The sequence below is a fragment of the Podarcis pityusensis genome, assembly GCF_964106645.2.
Source record: "Podarcis pityusensis genome assembly, chromosome: 12".
Taxonomy (NCBI): Eukaryota; Metazoa; Chordata; class Lepidosauria; order Squamata; family Lacertidae; genus Podarcis; species Podarcis pityusensis.
Window position 1 is genome coordinate 23,905,839 of NC_138037.1, and position 15,640 is coordinate 23,921,478.

The window sequence follows — 15,640 nt, forward strand, 5'->3', positions numbered from 1 at the left end:
AATGCTCGGCTGCCGGGACACCCCATCTCTCCCCTTCTCCCCCTGGGAAAGCCCTGGGATGACACCCATAATTAGCCAAGAAGGGGCTCATCCCTGTGGACACATTCTCGGCATTGTTGTAGGCAAATTCCGCCAGCGCCAACTTTTCTACCCAGTCATTCTCTCTGTCATTGACATAACACCTCAGGTATTGCTGGAGGACCCCGTTTGCTCTTTCCGCCTGCCCGTTGGTTTCAGGGTGCCGGGCAGTCGAAAAGTTGACCTCCACCTGCAGTAAGCTCATGAGCTTCCTCCAGAACCTGGAAGTAAATTGTTTTCCTCGGTCTGAGACCACCCTCAATGGCACCCCGTGCAACCTAAAAATGTGTTCTACAAATAACTTCGCTGTCTCTTCCGCCGTGACTGCATGCGAGCAGGCTACAAAGTGGCACATCTTTGTTAGTAGGTCTACCACCACCATGATGGCTGTTTTCCCCTTGGACTTCGGCAGATCAGTCATAAAATCTATCGACACTGCCTCCCAAGGTCGTTCTGGGGTTGGTAAGGGTTCTAATAGCCCCGCCGGTGCCCGCCTCTCCCCTTTGGCTCGCTGGCATTGCTCACACCCTCTTACATACTCCCGTACATCTTCCCTCACCTTAGGCCACCAAAATTCCCTGGTGACCAACCACATGGTTTTGTGTTGTCCAAAATGCCCCGCCGTGGGGCTGTCGTGCAACTGCTTGAGTACCCTCCCCCTTAAGTCTCCTTCAGGGATATACAGTGCCCCTTTGTAATACAAAGCTCCATTTCTTTCCTCGAAACCCCCTGGTTCCTCTCCCTCACCCCTAAGACCTCTGAGCTTATTCTGGGCGTATTCATCATTCTCTGTTTCCTCTACCAGTTCTCTTTGTCCCACCAATGCCGCCCCACACACCCAGCGGTCCTCTGGAATGACATGTCTCTCTTCGGGTGCTCCCTCCTCCTCCAAATATTCAGGTTTGCGTGAGAGAGCGTCCGCCCTAATGTTCTCTGGGCCTGGCACGTAACAAATCTCAAAGTTAAATTTGGAGAACTCCTGGGCCCATCTCACTTGCCGTTGGTTGAGCACTCGTGCCGTCCTCCAATACTCTAGGTTCTTGTGGTCAGTGCACACTTGCACCTTATGTTGTGCGCCAATTAGCAGGTGCCTCCATCTCCGGAACGCCTCATGAATGGCTAGTAGTTCTCGGTCATACACCGTGTAGTTCCTCTCGGATTTGTTCAGCTTTCGCGAAAAAAAGGCACACGGTCTCCACTCTGACTCCTCCTTCCCTGGCTGCAGAAGCACCGCCCCAATCGCTCTGTCTGATGCGTCAGTTTCCACTCTCATCGGTTTTTGTAAATCCACATGCAGGAGTTGTTGTTCCGAGGCGAAGGCCCTTTTTAGTTCCTCAAATGCTCGCTCCGCCTCCTCAGTCCAAACGAACTTCTTCTTACTGCTGAGACAGTCCGTAATGGGCGCCGTCAGGTGGGCAAAGTTTCGGATGAACTTACGATAGAAGTTCCCAAATCCTAGGAACCTCTGCACATCCTTCCTTGTTTTGGGTGTTTTCCATTCCAGCACCGCCTGGACCTTGCCGGGATCCATGGCCAATCCCTTGTCTGACAGGCGATACCCCAGGAATTCCACCTCCTTGGTATGAAACTGACACTTCTCCAGTTTCACCCACAGCTGGTTGGCTTGCAGCCTGCTCAACACTTCTCTGACGTCTCTCACATGCTGCTCCTCATTCTCAGAATACACCAACACGTCGTCTAAGAAGGCCACACAATTCTTGTAAAGCAAAGGCCCCAGGACGTGGTTCATAAACGATTGAAAGCACGCGGAGCCTCCTTGTAGGCCGAAGGGCATAACTAAATATTCAAATGCCCCCAAAGGGGTGAACATGGTGGTTTTCCATTCATCCCCCTTCCTTATTCGTATCAGGTTGTACGCCCCCCTTAGGTCCAGTTTAGTAAAAATCTTTCCCTTCCTGACCCTTGTCAAAATGTCGTCAATCCTGGGCATAGGGAAAGCCACTGGTTCTGACACTGCATTTAAGGCCCTGAAGTCACACACAAGCCTCGGCTTGTTCGTGTTTTTTTTATCCACAAAAAACACTGGGCTGCCCCCCACCGCCCTGGACTCTCTGATGAACCCTCTCTTCAGGTTCTTGTCAATGAACTCTCTTAGCTCCTGCATCTCTCTGTCTGACATGGCGTACAGCTTGCCTACAGGGAGCTGTGCCCCAGGGAGTAAATTGATTTGACAGTCAAAGGGTCTATGCGGGGGTAATTGGTCAGCTTCCCTTTCGCTGAAGACGTCGCGGAGATCTGCGTATTGTCGTGGTACCTTCACGTTCTCCGTTACTTCAGTCCCTGCTAGGGTGGCTTGGGCCCCTGCCAAACCCTTTCCCTCTTTGCAGTGTTCTAAGCAATGTGCTGAACCAAAAGAAACCACTCTCTGATGCCAGCCCACCAGCGGATCATGTAACGCTAGCCAGCTCATCCCCAATATAATGGGAGCTCCTCCCAAGGTGGCCACATTAAACGCTATCAGTTCGGTGTGCCTTGCCACCTTCATTATCATTGGGACGGTCTGCAAGCTGACTTCTCCTCCCAACAGCTCCCTGCCATCGATCGTGGTCACCTGCAGGGGGTTGCTTAAAGGGATCGTCTGTATCTGGTGTTCAGCTGCAAACTCTTTGCTCATGAAATTGCAGGAGCTGCCTGAGTCCAACAGCGCCTTTATCTTTAGAGGGTGTCCGTTTGGCAGCTCTAGCGCCACTTCTATCACTAGGGCGGGTTTAGGAGGTTCTGGCGTGGGCACTTTCACTGCTCTTTGGCCTGACTGCTGTGCCCCGACGGTGGCAGCCAGGCGTTGGCTTTTACTTGCTTCGGTATTTCTTCCTCTCTTCCCTCCACAGCTCCTACCATCCCTTGCCATTCCTTCCTCTGGGGGCAGACTCTGGCAAAGTGACCTGGCTGTTGGCAGAGATAGCATTTCCGGGCGCCTTTTCCCTCCTTCTTTCCCCCCTCACTGGGCTTTGAAACTGCGCGCGCGCGCGCTGTTCCGATTTCCATCGGCTCTGCCGGCGGGAAAGTTGGCTCTGGAATGTCTGGAATGCGGAACTCCTTCCAACGTTCCCCCTTCCCTTCCCGCCTCTCCAATGCTCTCGCCTCCTGGCGCGCTCCTATGGTCAGCGCTGATTTGGTCAGCTGGTCCATAGACTCCGCCCTGGGCGCCCGGGAAAGTTCGTCTTTCACAGCCGAAGAAAGCCCTTCTTCAAAAAGCATTTGAATGGGTTCCGCCGATAGATCCCACCCCAATTTATGGATCAACATGGTGAATTCAGTCCAGTACTCACGGACAGATCGGCTACCCTGTTTGCAAGCCATTAACTGTCTGCGGACCACTCCCTGTTCAATATCGCTGGAAAACATCAGATCCATGGCGCGAAAGAACTTCATCGTGTCCTTTAGGACGTCACTATTCGCTGCCATCAGGGGTCTAACCCAGTCTCTCGCCCCCTTTTCAAGATGCCCAATCACGAAAGCCACTCTTGATTCCTCGTCAGGGAATTCATCAAACTGCAGATTGAGGGCATATTGCATCTCTGTCCGAAAGCCATGATAGTCTTTGGGCTCCCCCCCAAACTTCTGCACCAATCCTGGTACCTTTCTGACGAGCTGGGTGTCTTTCCCCTTTTTGTCCGCATCCTGAGCCCTCCTCTCCTCAAGCCTCGCCGTCTGCAGCGCTAGCTGGACCTCCAACACCCGGTACCTTTCTTCCAGGCTTGGACCCGCTCCAGCTCCTGCTTCTCCGGTTCCGGCTGGGTTGCTCATGATGCCTTCTCCTGCACAAGCTGCTCACGAAGACTGTCGGAATGCTGTGATGGGACGATGAGCTGCTTGTGTGTAAAATCCTAGTCCCTCAGAGTTTGGTCAAGTTTGCAAACCTCTGTCTGTAACGGAGCCCCTTAAACATGGCTCCATCAGTCGCTGGCAGATTCCGACAGTGATTGCTTTCGGAATCGCTTCCAACATAAAAGCTCCTTAACGGAAACACGTCTTCTGGACTCTCTGCGTGACAGTTTCCGGCGAGGAGTGGGTGTCCCTACAGGAGGTCCTGAAACCTCCCCACTGTTTTCGCTGGAAGTGTCTCTGAGCCATCCCTCCAGCTCCCTTTCCCTCAGCCCAGCTCCTCTTCCCCTACTGGTTCCCTCTTCAGCTGCTGAGTCTCTCCCAACCTGTGTGAGCCCTTTCACTTCCCTTCCTTCCGATGGCAGTTCCCTGACAGATGATAGATAGATAGATAGATAAATAGATAGATAGAGAGAGATAGATTTCCCTCAGTAGGACTGCATCCTGCCTTACTTGATCTCTGCCTGAACTAACCCTCCTATGACTAGAAATCAGTCTAGATGAGACCATTGCCTGGGACAGAACACTTAACAATTAAAAAAAAAAACCAATAGTGTAAAATTAACAAGAAATCCATAATATTTTTTTAAAAATACAAAAAAACTATGGTAAGAAATAAATTTACTGAGGAGGACCAAACAAGCACACCAGGATATAGAACCAGCCACTGAAGAACGCAAAGAGCTCCAGAGCCATTCAGAATAATACTTTATTTGCCAAGTGCCTAAAACGACCATGGAAGATGCAAAAGGAACCTTTTTGGGGGGAGGAAGTTTTATAAGTTGGGTGCCACTACTGAGATGGCCCTAGCTCAAGCATCTATGTACTGTAACTATGACGACACAAGCATTTGGAGCGGAGCCTCTGAGGAGTTAGGGACGTTCAGGATAGGATAGGTTTATATAATTGTTTTCTCATGATCTTTTCTTCTCCCTCTACTGCTTACACAGCTTCCTTCCTTGCTGTAAACACCTTGCAGGACATACTTGCTTATAGTTCTCTATACATCTTTTTCAGTTCATAAGATACCATGTACACTGATGGTGTCTTAATAGTAGAATCATAGAACCACAGAGTTGGAAGGGACTACGAGGGTCATCTAGTCCAACCCCCTGCAATGCTGGAATATTCCACCCAATGTGAAGCTTGAAGCCACAACCCTGAAATTAAGAGTCTCATGCTGTGCTGACTGAGCTGTCTATGTTCTAGTAGTACTAATAGGAGTAGTAGTTAAGTATTCAAAGTCATAAGTATCCTCTACATAGATTTTGGGAAGTTAATTGTTTTCAAAAATAATGGAGGGTAGCACCAGTTTCCAAAACCAACAAACAATTATGCTATTTGTGTTTACATTACATATAATACATTAAATATTTAATTATATACAATACTCTAAAATTAATTGTGCTTGGTTTTTTTGAGCATAATGTAATAGTTGTAACTCTCAGTCAGAAGAAAGATCCTGTAGGAGACGTGAGATGAAAATGATCTTAAACGAAAAGGTGCGCTATACTTGAAATGTCTGAGGCATGATTAAGTTTTTGAAGTGCTTCAGTAAACAGATGGAGGGTGTTTCAGCTTGGGGTTCATCTCAATTTATTGAACTTAATTATTCACAACCTTGTCATTATACTGTTCAAATAAAGAACTCAGTCAGTGCTGAATGGCTGGCAAACTTTATTTCTGGGAGCTGGAAAAAAACTGAGCACTATTTTTTTTTAAGCTGAGTTTTGTTGTCAGTGCAGTTTCCTGTACTATAACATGCTGTGCTCAGCATAATAAAGATCAAAGAGATATGAGTCTTTAGTGCAGCTAATCCCATTGTCTCTGGATCTCCACAATTCCAGCAAAAAGTTGCATTAAAAGCACTGACCTTGAAACTTTTGAGTACCAAATCGTGGCAGGTGAACAAGAATGGGACAAAAGAAGTGATTAATGAGCTTCCTGCACAATTGTTTTAATCTGAAAGTGTTTAGAGAATATATATATATATATATTCATACACACACTCACATATGACTAAAACCTTGGATATTCTATAAAAGGAAATGGGTCCCCCATGAATGTTTGTAAGGCTTTAACATCCCTGGCATGATGATAAGAAATGAAAAGCTTTCACTGTCCGAAAGAATTGATTTAGAATTTCCAGCCATCCCAAGAGTCTCCCAACTGCTTACAAACTGCCAGGTGAACGTGGCCAAGAAGGTTTTGTTTTGTTTTTAAAATAAAGCACAGAACTTTGGTTCAGAGTCTCCACAGCAGCAAGGGCGCTTTAAAAAAAATATGTCTACAACAAGAATAATAAATTTTCTTAATTCCCAGTGTAGTTTAACACCATATCGGTATCATATGCTAAACAAAAGGCCAATGGAGATGGAACATAATACACCTCCCTGTCAAGCACACCCATATCTCCAGGCTTCAGTAATTCCCTGTAATAATAAATGCCTTGTCAAAGGGGGCAGTAAATTGCAAGAAATATGTCTGACAATCACCATCAATTTTATTGCTTTCAGGCTCCGATTCTAAAGCACACTCACTTAAATATTAGGTTGTGCTGGGAGGGAAATAATGTTTCTCTTCAGGGTCAGGGAACGTTCCGTATTAGTATGGGGATGTGGTCTAGGATTCAATGGGAAAGGGAATCAGGTAGGAGCACCTAATGAAAGGCGCTCAACAACGCCCCGGGTGCCCTGGTTTTTATTTTTTGAAATATGGCAACCTGCGGGAGACAGCAGAAGACAGAAGTGCCTGGCGTGCTCTGGTCCATGGGGTCACGAAGAGTCGGACACGACTAAACGACTAAACAACAACAACAACAGTAGGGAAGAGGGGATGGGAAAGTCCCCTTGTGCAAACCTCTTTCTGCCCACAGTTCTCAGGAACTATGGTGGTATCTTTAGCTACTTTGATAGGCATTTTAAACCATAAATGCAACATTGTTAAAAATTGACTTTTGCACTTAAAATTGTAAAAAAGACTTTAAGAACATGCCCCCAAGAGCAACCTTATGCACTGATATGGGTATATATAACTAAGATTGTTCTGTCTCCTGAAGCACAGATTCATCAGTACTAAAGTAAATAGTTCCGTCAAGAGAAGTCAATAAATTAAAGGCTTTGACTTCAACTATGGGCTACAACAACCCAGAACAAATTGGAGTAACTGGATACAATTCTCTCCTGCACAAAACCACAACAAGCTCCTTATTTTAAGTGATTTCTTATTTTAGAGGATCTCATTTTAAAAGGTGTCCTGCATCTCAGCTCCATTGCACACGGCAGATTTTGAATTACTTTGTCAATTACTAGGGCAACATCCTCATTTAACACATTTCAAAAAAGTCTGAAGTAATCCAGCGATCTTCAGAGATCCATTGCTACACAGGGGGAATGTTTGTGCAACCTGCAAGCATTTATATGTGATGGGGAAGTTCAAAAAGATTCTCCCTCTTTAAAGCGACTCAATATATTTATGTTTTTTCAATGACCACATCCCATCAATGTGCTGATTTCTATATTGCCGAAATATAAAAGTGAAGTGGGGAGAGAGATCTTTCTTGACATTCTCAAGCAATTACCTGTTGGGGGTGATGCTGCAGGTTCATCTGGCAAGAACCCTGATGACGGCAAGCATTCCCTTGTAAACACGATGTCATCAAGGGCTATATATCTGTAGCCTTTTCCAACACGCCCTTCAAAGGTGATCTGGAAGTCCTCATAGGCTTCTAATAGCAGCACTTTTCTTTTCCAGAAATTCCCCTGATTTCCAGAGAGGTTGAATAATACTTGGGGGGGATTTGATGCTGTCACCTGGTAGACAGTTAGTGATCCAGTGTTAGCTCCATACATGTGATAGTAGAATATTACCTGAAATGAAGAGAAGGAGTAAATATGGAGCAGTGACTTTAAATAATACTCCCTTCATAGTGAAAACATGTTTTACGGTTCCATGAGAAAAGAATCCAACAGACTATATGTCAGTGTGCAGTGGATTTGCAATATTTATCCATTTAAATATCTATAGTCCATTAATGATTTTACAGTAAAGACCAGCTTTTAAGGGGAAGGTGGTGGGGCAGGGGAGCAGGAAGCAGTTGCACTTCTTAATAGAGATACTGAATTCTTGGAGACTGGTTCAGTATCACCCATGAAGTCTCATTTTAGATCCAGTGTAATAAAATACACTGTCTTCCTTTCGTTGTTTTGAGTTAACTTTGTTGTTTTTGATTGTTTCTTGTTGCTTTAAAATGCTTCTAAACTGCCTTGAGAGTTCCACAGTAGGGCACCTTAGAAACCTAATAAATAAATAACTTCCTTTGAAAAATAAATGTTTATTTCCCACTATCAAATGTTTGGGGGTGGAATCCAACTGACATTTTAACTGCAATAATCTTTTTTATTCAAATATTTGTTTATCCTTGCTTAATAGCTTATCAGAGGCACACAAATTTTTCTGTACATTTTTATCATAAGATGTTTTCTACACCCAGCAGCCAAGATCCAAACACTAATGTCACTTAAGCAATGTATTTCATTCAGAACAAATGAAGTTTTCAACAGAACCTATTTCCCTTTTTGGAGGTTCTACACTGAAAGCAACATAATACTGCTTTACAATAGCACTCGGCTAATTAAAGGAACAAGGTGATACCTATAAAACCAAATATTTTCTCTAAGGGATGCTTAAGTGATGTTTGATTCTTGCAATTAGTAATTAACTTCTACTGTTCCTGCTAGACATTCCTTCACATACCTTGCAATTTCTGCTCTTTCTGCTTACAGTCACACTAGTAATTCTGGCCTCTTGCCCTGGCAACTGAGGGAAGGAGTTTTTTATGAAGATGTAATGACCAGATGGTTCTTGCAAGGTATGATCAGCTACTGGCCCAGTGCCTGCTCTTGGGATTCCTCCAATTCTGAGATTCCAGTCAAAGTCATCATTCTGATCTTGTTCCCAATCACAGAGATCAAACTCAAAATCACAGCGCCCAATGGACATACCTAACAAAACAAAAAAAACCCAACAAAATTCAAAGTGTCTAAAATTGAAAAAGAATGCAAAATGCTGAAATTAGCACCATAATAACAAACATATTCTGCCTTTATCCTCAAAATGGAGGGAGTCTCATTTAACTAATGAAAGGCTTTTTAACAGGTGGCTGATGCACCATCATGCAAAGGCTGATGGTGATAATGACATTATTTTAAAAGGAATTTAGATTAGCAAACAGCCTTTTGTTTAATTCAGGCTTATTTTACCCAATAGGTATCTAAGTGCAATTCACAAATGAATGTTTATAAGAGGCAATATGGGTAAACCAAAAATATCCGGTACTTTAGATATTTATTTCATAATATTTTGAGAAAAACAGAAAGCTTTAAATTTTTAATTGTTAAACCTATTGTTTTAAGTTTCTAAGTTTTAAGATTCAAAGATCGTAACAAATCAATTCTTCTAGACAGGCAAAAGAGAACAAACTTTTTATATATTTTAGTAACATACAGAATTATACTAGATACAGGAATTGGACCATCAGAGAACAAGCTCAACTATTAAAAGAAACAGCAGGATGCAGCTTATTTCATATGGAAATTACCTGTGAAATTAGTTATATTTGGACTTAAGGTTGCTTCAGTATAAAAAGAGATAATTAAAAAAAGAGCAAAAAACAACTTGACTAGATATGTTCTTTTATATTCAAAGAGAAGGTACAATTTGCGAGTCCAGGCACAATGATGCTGCAGGTGGTGGGAAGTTGAAATAAGCACAGAACAACCATCTGGGATTAAACAGGCCACAAGTTTATTTATAAGAGATGTCATCAGGGTTTGGTGTAGGCATTGGGTGTGTATCCTGTATCAACCAGCCTGTCTGCTGTCATGGACTGGCTGGATGCAGACCCAACCCCCAGGGGAAGAAGGCTCAGAAGCAGGGGATTTGTGGTGGGATGGTGATGCATGTTCAGAGGGAGAAGAGGGGGCAGAATGGAAGGAGGAGGTGTCAGAAGCTGCAGAAGTAACAGGGTTTAGTGAGCAGGAAGAGGCTGTGGCAGAGGGCAATCTAGACTCAGAGGCAGGAGAGGAAAGGTGGCAGGAGAGAGAGATGAGGCAGGCTGCTGAAGAATCCAGAGAGTCTCCCCCTCCTGCTGTGACCAGATTCCTTCTGCCCTGGTCTCCCAGAACACAGAGCGAAATGAAGGGCAGGACAATGAGAGGCTTGTCCATGACTGGCTGCAACCATGGGAGAGCTCCAGCAGCCGGTGCAGCCAGTGGAGGAGGAAGTGATGTCATCCCATGCTAAAGCCAGAAAACAACCAGGCACCACTGCAGCTGCATTGGACTGCCCACTCTGGTTGACAGTAAGTGGTACTTCCATCTTACAACCAGGGGAATCTAAACTTATGCTGAAGTATTATTTTAGCTAGCTAAATTAATGAGGAAAGGGCTTTGGAGAATTGCAGAAGGCAAATTAAAGTTTCACAATGTATGTTTCCCCCAATATTTTTGTGTAAAAGAAAGTTGTATGGTCTTTTTAAAAAGAGGCACTAGAGCTACTTTAAAATGGATATTCCCCCCCAACAGTATTGAGGTTTCATTGGGAAACAAGGATGGATTGCCTCACATATATGTGCTTGTCACTTGATAACTGCTGCATTAAGTGTGAACCTCTATAATGGAACGAGCCATCATCAACTAAAAAAGGACAGCTGCACAAGAGGCAGAGAATCCTAGAACAGTCATTGGAAGGGACCCTAAGGACCATGTAGTCCAACTCCCTGCAATGCAGGAATCTTAACTAAAGCATCCATGACAAATGACCATCCAACCTCACATATACATGGGTGCTTCTCAACACATTTTAAGGAAACTAATCAAACTTGCTGCAGCTCACCTAAGCAGACTAAGAAAAGGCTTTTCATTTTCTTACCATTTAAAGATCCTCTACACTAATCCTGTGGGACGCGGGTGGCGCTGTGGGTAAAACCTCAGCGCCTAGGACTTGCCGATTGCATGGTCAGCGGTTCGAATCCCCGCGGCGGGGTGCGCTCCCATCGTTCGGTCCCAACGCCTGCCAACCTAGCAGTTCGAAAGTACCCCCGGGTGCAAGTAGATAAATAGGGACCGCTTACCAGCGGGAAGGTAAACGGCGTTCCGTGTGCTGCGCTGGCTCACCAGATGCAGCTTGTCATGCTGGCCACGTGACCCGGAAGTGTCTGCGGACAGCGCTGGCTCCCGGCCTATAGAGTGAGATGAGCGCACAACCCTAGAGTCTGGCAAGACTGGCCCGTACGGGCAGGGGTACCTTTACCTTTACCTTACTCTAATCCTCAAACCTCCCATTTTATTTCATGGAATGCAACCTGAAATTGATGGTACTAGAAATAAAGCTGGTATTTCATATGTTGAGAAACTAAGGTGCAGTGGTTAGACTAGGACCAGGAAGTCTTGGGTTCAACTCCACAAGCTCACTGGCTGTTCTTTGGTACATGCATAACTCTCAGCCTAACCTACCGTATGTCTTAGGGAAGTTGTAAGACTAAAATGGGTATGAAAGAGCCTTGTATGTTGTCCTAAGCTCCTTGGAAGAGTGGAATAAAATGCAATAGGTAATAATAAAACCTGGTGCATGTTTGAATTTGCAGCCATAATAAATACATCTCACTGAGACTGCCCTTCCTCTGTATTGGGCCCAAACTCCAAAACAAGTAAAGTTTCCAAAACAAATACCAAGTATTATGCCAACACTTCCATCAAAAAGACTTCTTACTGCTGGTCTTCCTGGGCCCTGCTGATTTAAAGAATCAGGGCTTGATGCAAACAACAAAGAGTGAACCACCACATAGCCACTGCAGCTCCCAAATGCAATGATTATGTCAGCTTTAAGAGACTGATACTGAACTTCAAACAAAAAACTAAACAAAACTCAATCCAAACATTAGACGTTCATCACAGCTGGTCCACTTTCAGCATTGTCAAAACACGGTTTCATAAATCTCAAGCGTGATTTGTTGTCAAGAGACAGTACAGACTACATTCTCATTTTAATTTTTTTTTTTTTTAAATCAAGAAATGCATTCTCTTTGTCATGCACTTCTCTGGAGGGTGAGATCACCGTGTAACCAGGTCCATCCCAAGCAGTGCTTTGTGATAGTAGATTATCACAGCTAAGACGGCATTATCATTTGGCACACTTTGAACAATGATATTCCTCTTGGAAATGAAGTGAGCATAGCTACCTGATTATCTTATGTCAAAAAAGACCTGACTTCAACAATAGATTATATTCTAAACTTAATTACATTTTTATCTGCTGAGGAATTGTTCCACTGTGTCCATTTTTTTCCTTAGACATTCTTATTATCATCAAGATAAATTAATGGGGCATGTAGGGGGAGATAGGATCTAATGTTAGGTTAGGAATAACAGCAAAATAGTCACTGGAATGGGACAAATCCCCTTGAAAAATACAAAAATCTATTGCAAAGAGTTAAGATGGGACCAAGTTGGTCTCCTGCTGAAAGACAGGAGGAAAAACCATCTGGTACACCTTAGTGTCCTAGCCAGTGGCAGAGGTCGAAATTTTCCTTCTTTTGCCTCTGCAATTCCAGGATAACAGAATTTTATTTAAGCACAGGCTTTACTCAAGCTCACCCATAATGTAACTAAGGACTGCAACATGTGATTTTTGCCATATTGCAATGTGGAGTTTTCCCTTTTTTGTTACCTGTACTTAAATTTTTAAATTAGCATTCCTTGTTAAAATGAAATAAGATATTTGGATGCATAAGATGCAGTGTTCAACATGAAACCTTTCTTGTTATATTGGGAAATATTTCTAGGATTCATTCCCAAATCTTTTTAAATGTGTTGGCATCATTTTGCTTTGTTTTCTTGCAAATTTGAGAGCACCAAATTGCAATTTGCTGGGTAGGTATGCAATTGCCCAGGCAGGCGCATTATGTGACCCATGAGAGTAGCAAAATGATCAGACTATAACGGTGACGGGATAAAATCCGGCCAAATCTTTATTGACAGCAGCAGGCAGGGCAAGGGTTGGCATGGCATTGGGTCCCCGGATCAGTTCATCATTCCACAAGCCCCATGTTGATGGAATGGATCCACTGGGTTTGGATCGCCCCAAACCTATATGACGGGAGTCAGCCAGTGTTGAACCTTGTCATGGTGCAAGCCAAGCAAGCAAGGTCTCACTGGGGGACCAGGGTGCAGATTCCAACCAGGCAGGTACTGAACCCACGCTTGGGTTTGTTGTGGTCAATCCTCCCCTCAGGCCTCTTATGGAGTGCCCTCTATACTATGTTGATCCTGATCAATGGCATTTCCACCCTCATAAAATGTTCTTCTGCCTAACAAAGGAAAGCCATAATTTCCCTGAGGAAAAGGTGATAAAACCCCACCCAAGTGCCAATCAGGTTGAGAGAGGGGGAAAAAATATTTCCTGCCATGTCAACCAACAACCCAAAATTGCTCAGTGAATGCGAGGGTGGGCATGTGGAAACCTCTCAAACAAAATGGCTGTGATATCCAGGGGAAGCAGCCTTATATAGGCTTTCCCCTCCCCTCTTCAACAAGGGCTCATTGGAAAGCTTTTTCCCATGAGCCCATCACACAGAGAAGATACTGGGGAAAGCCTTGCCCAATATTTTGCTGCAATCTATGGGCCACAGCACCGCCAGGCAAAGGTGTCCTGTGGTTATTGGGCATAGAACAGGGCTTGGTCGACAGTGTGCATCTTCTGTATCCCCTTTTGGTCTGGAGAGAACACATTATTTTGTGGGATTTGTCCTGTCAACTGTGACCACTGTTGCTTGATCATCCTTTCATATGTTTTAACACTGAACGCGGATTAATGTCCTAGGGATATTAACTACTTTCTCTTTTTTTTTGAATTTTTATCTTTTAAAAGTTGTTTTAAAAATACATGAATCAAAGCCCTTTGCTCATTTAAATCTTGGCCACTGGAGTGAATATGTAGCAATGTACAATTTAATTTCCGTTTTAACTAGCTGGAAGCAGCTTATGGTCAAGTTTAAGATGCAATAAATAGTTTATTAGCTTGCTTCTGCTCAGAATAAATTTCTATGAATATATAACCTCATTTTCACTTTTTTGTATTTTAAAATATGGTTACCTGGTTCAAGACTTAGATTGCAGCAGCATCAACATGACATCAACTCGCTGAAAGAAAGTTACTGGCGAAAATACGACAGCAAGTTTGGGATTTGTTTGTCTCTGTGGACCGCAAGGTGAGTAGCAGCAAGAAAGTCAAAGGGCATATGTTGGAGATTGTGATAGAAAGACCTGGGTACACAGGCCCTCACTTGCACATGACACTGTTAACATACACCCACTCTTTCTCCACCCAGGAAAGCAACAGGGAAGCATTTGGTGATGCTGAAGTAACATAACAACACTAGATGACAGAGTAACAGCAGCAGTGCTGGGGCAACAACATCTATTTCCACATAGTTATCTGAGGACCCTGCTTGATGCTGCCAAAGCTCACCCCTCTCAGTGTCCAGGTAACAAATGAGGATCAGATGTGTTTTCATTGCACTGGAACCCAATTCTCTAGAAAAGTATGTGTAGGGCTGGTTCCACATTTTATTTTGCAACTGTAGTAAAACCAAAATGCTATTGTAATAGCCCAGTGCGCCCCTGTGTCTTATTGCAAGCTGAGCAGCATCCTACCAGTACACTAAATAACAAGTCATTTTTTCTTATTTTACATTAATTAAGATAACAATCACACCATTGCCTGAAGCACATTATTTAATTTGGTTAATACAACTTCCAGGTGCCTTGGACACTATCACTAATATTGACTGGAATCACATGCACCCACATGTTCATACAAACAGCTAAGAGGTGCCAACCTCCTGGGTGCCTAAATCCCAAGGTTTAGGCAGCTGCCTCTTGCCAAATCATTTACTTGGGTGATGCAGGAGTCCTTGGGATTTTGTCCCAGGAAGTTGGCAAACTCTTCAGTGGGGACATCTGTTCGTATGAACATGTGGGTGTATGTGAGGCAGACTCCAGTATAACAAGAATTTCAAAATCATTAATTTTGCTTTTCATTTACATTTCGGAACCACTAATGAACTGGCAGCAGTGCTACTATATAAATAATTCACTAGAGACTTGATAACTTCTGCTCATTAAAGCAAGGAACAGCCGTACTCACTGCAAATGCTTTGATTCTCATCTGAGTTATCTGCACAGTCATTCACAAAATCGCAAAGGTTATCCTTTGGGAGGCAGTATTTGTTGGCACAGGTAAATTCATCAGAAGTACAGTGTCTGTCTGGGATCAGTAAGGGGGAACACTCCTGAAATGAAATATCATCCACTGCCACATCTCCCACATAACTGATGCCCCTTTTCGCCCTGAAGATAACCTGTGAAGTGGAGAAAATAGAAATATAAATAGCCACATTCTGATACAAGCATGCACCTCTAGTAAATAGACAATGTTCCGATCCATATGATAGTGGTGAGCATCAGTAGCATCAGTGGGGTAGAGCTTCTCTCCCGACAACAGTATTACTAATGCTTACCAGTATGGAGATATGGAGGGGAAGAGTGGTGGAGAGTTCAGGGCTGGACAGGTACAGTAGTGGGATTGCTGCTGCCAAGCCATTGGTCCTGCCAGGGAACCCACATGGCCCTGACTTGACCACTCCAAACCATCCAGG

At 44.0% G+C, this 15,640-nt stretch overlaps 1 protein-coding gene across 2 annotated transcripts in view; it reads right to left on the reverse strand.

The window, feature by feature from the left end:
- Positions 1 to 15,640, reverse strand: part of MALRD1 (MAM and LDL receptor class A domain containing 1) — a 228,651-nt gene that overhangs the window by 129,016 nt on the left and 83,995 nt on the right. For both annotated transcript variants that reach the window (XM_080974345.1, XM_080974346.1), the window contains 3 exons: positions 15,130 to 15,343; positions 8,680 to 8,927; positions 7,505 to 7,793 (listed from right to left, as the gene is read on the reverse strand). In XM_080974345.1, coding sequence (XP_080830471.1) covers positions 7,505 to 7,793; positions 8,680 to 8,927; positions 15,130 to 15,343 — 751 coding nt within the window. The remainder of the gene's footprint in view (positions 1 to 7,504; positions 7,794 to 8,679; positions 8,928 to 15,129; positions 15,344 to 15,640) is intronic.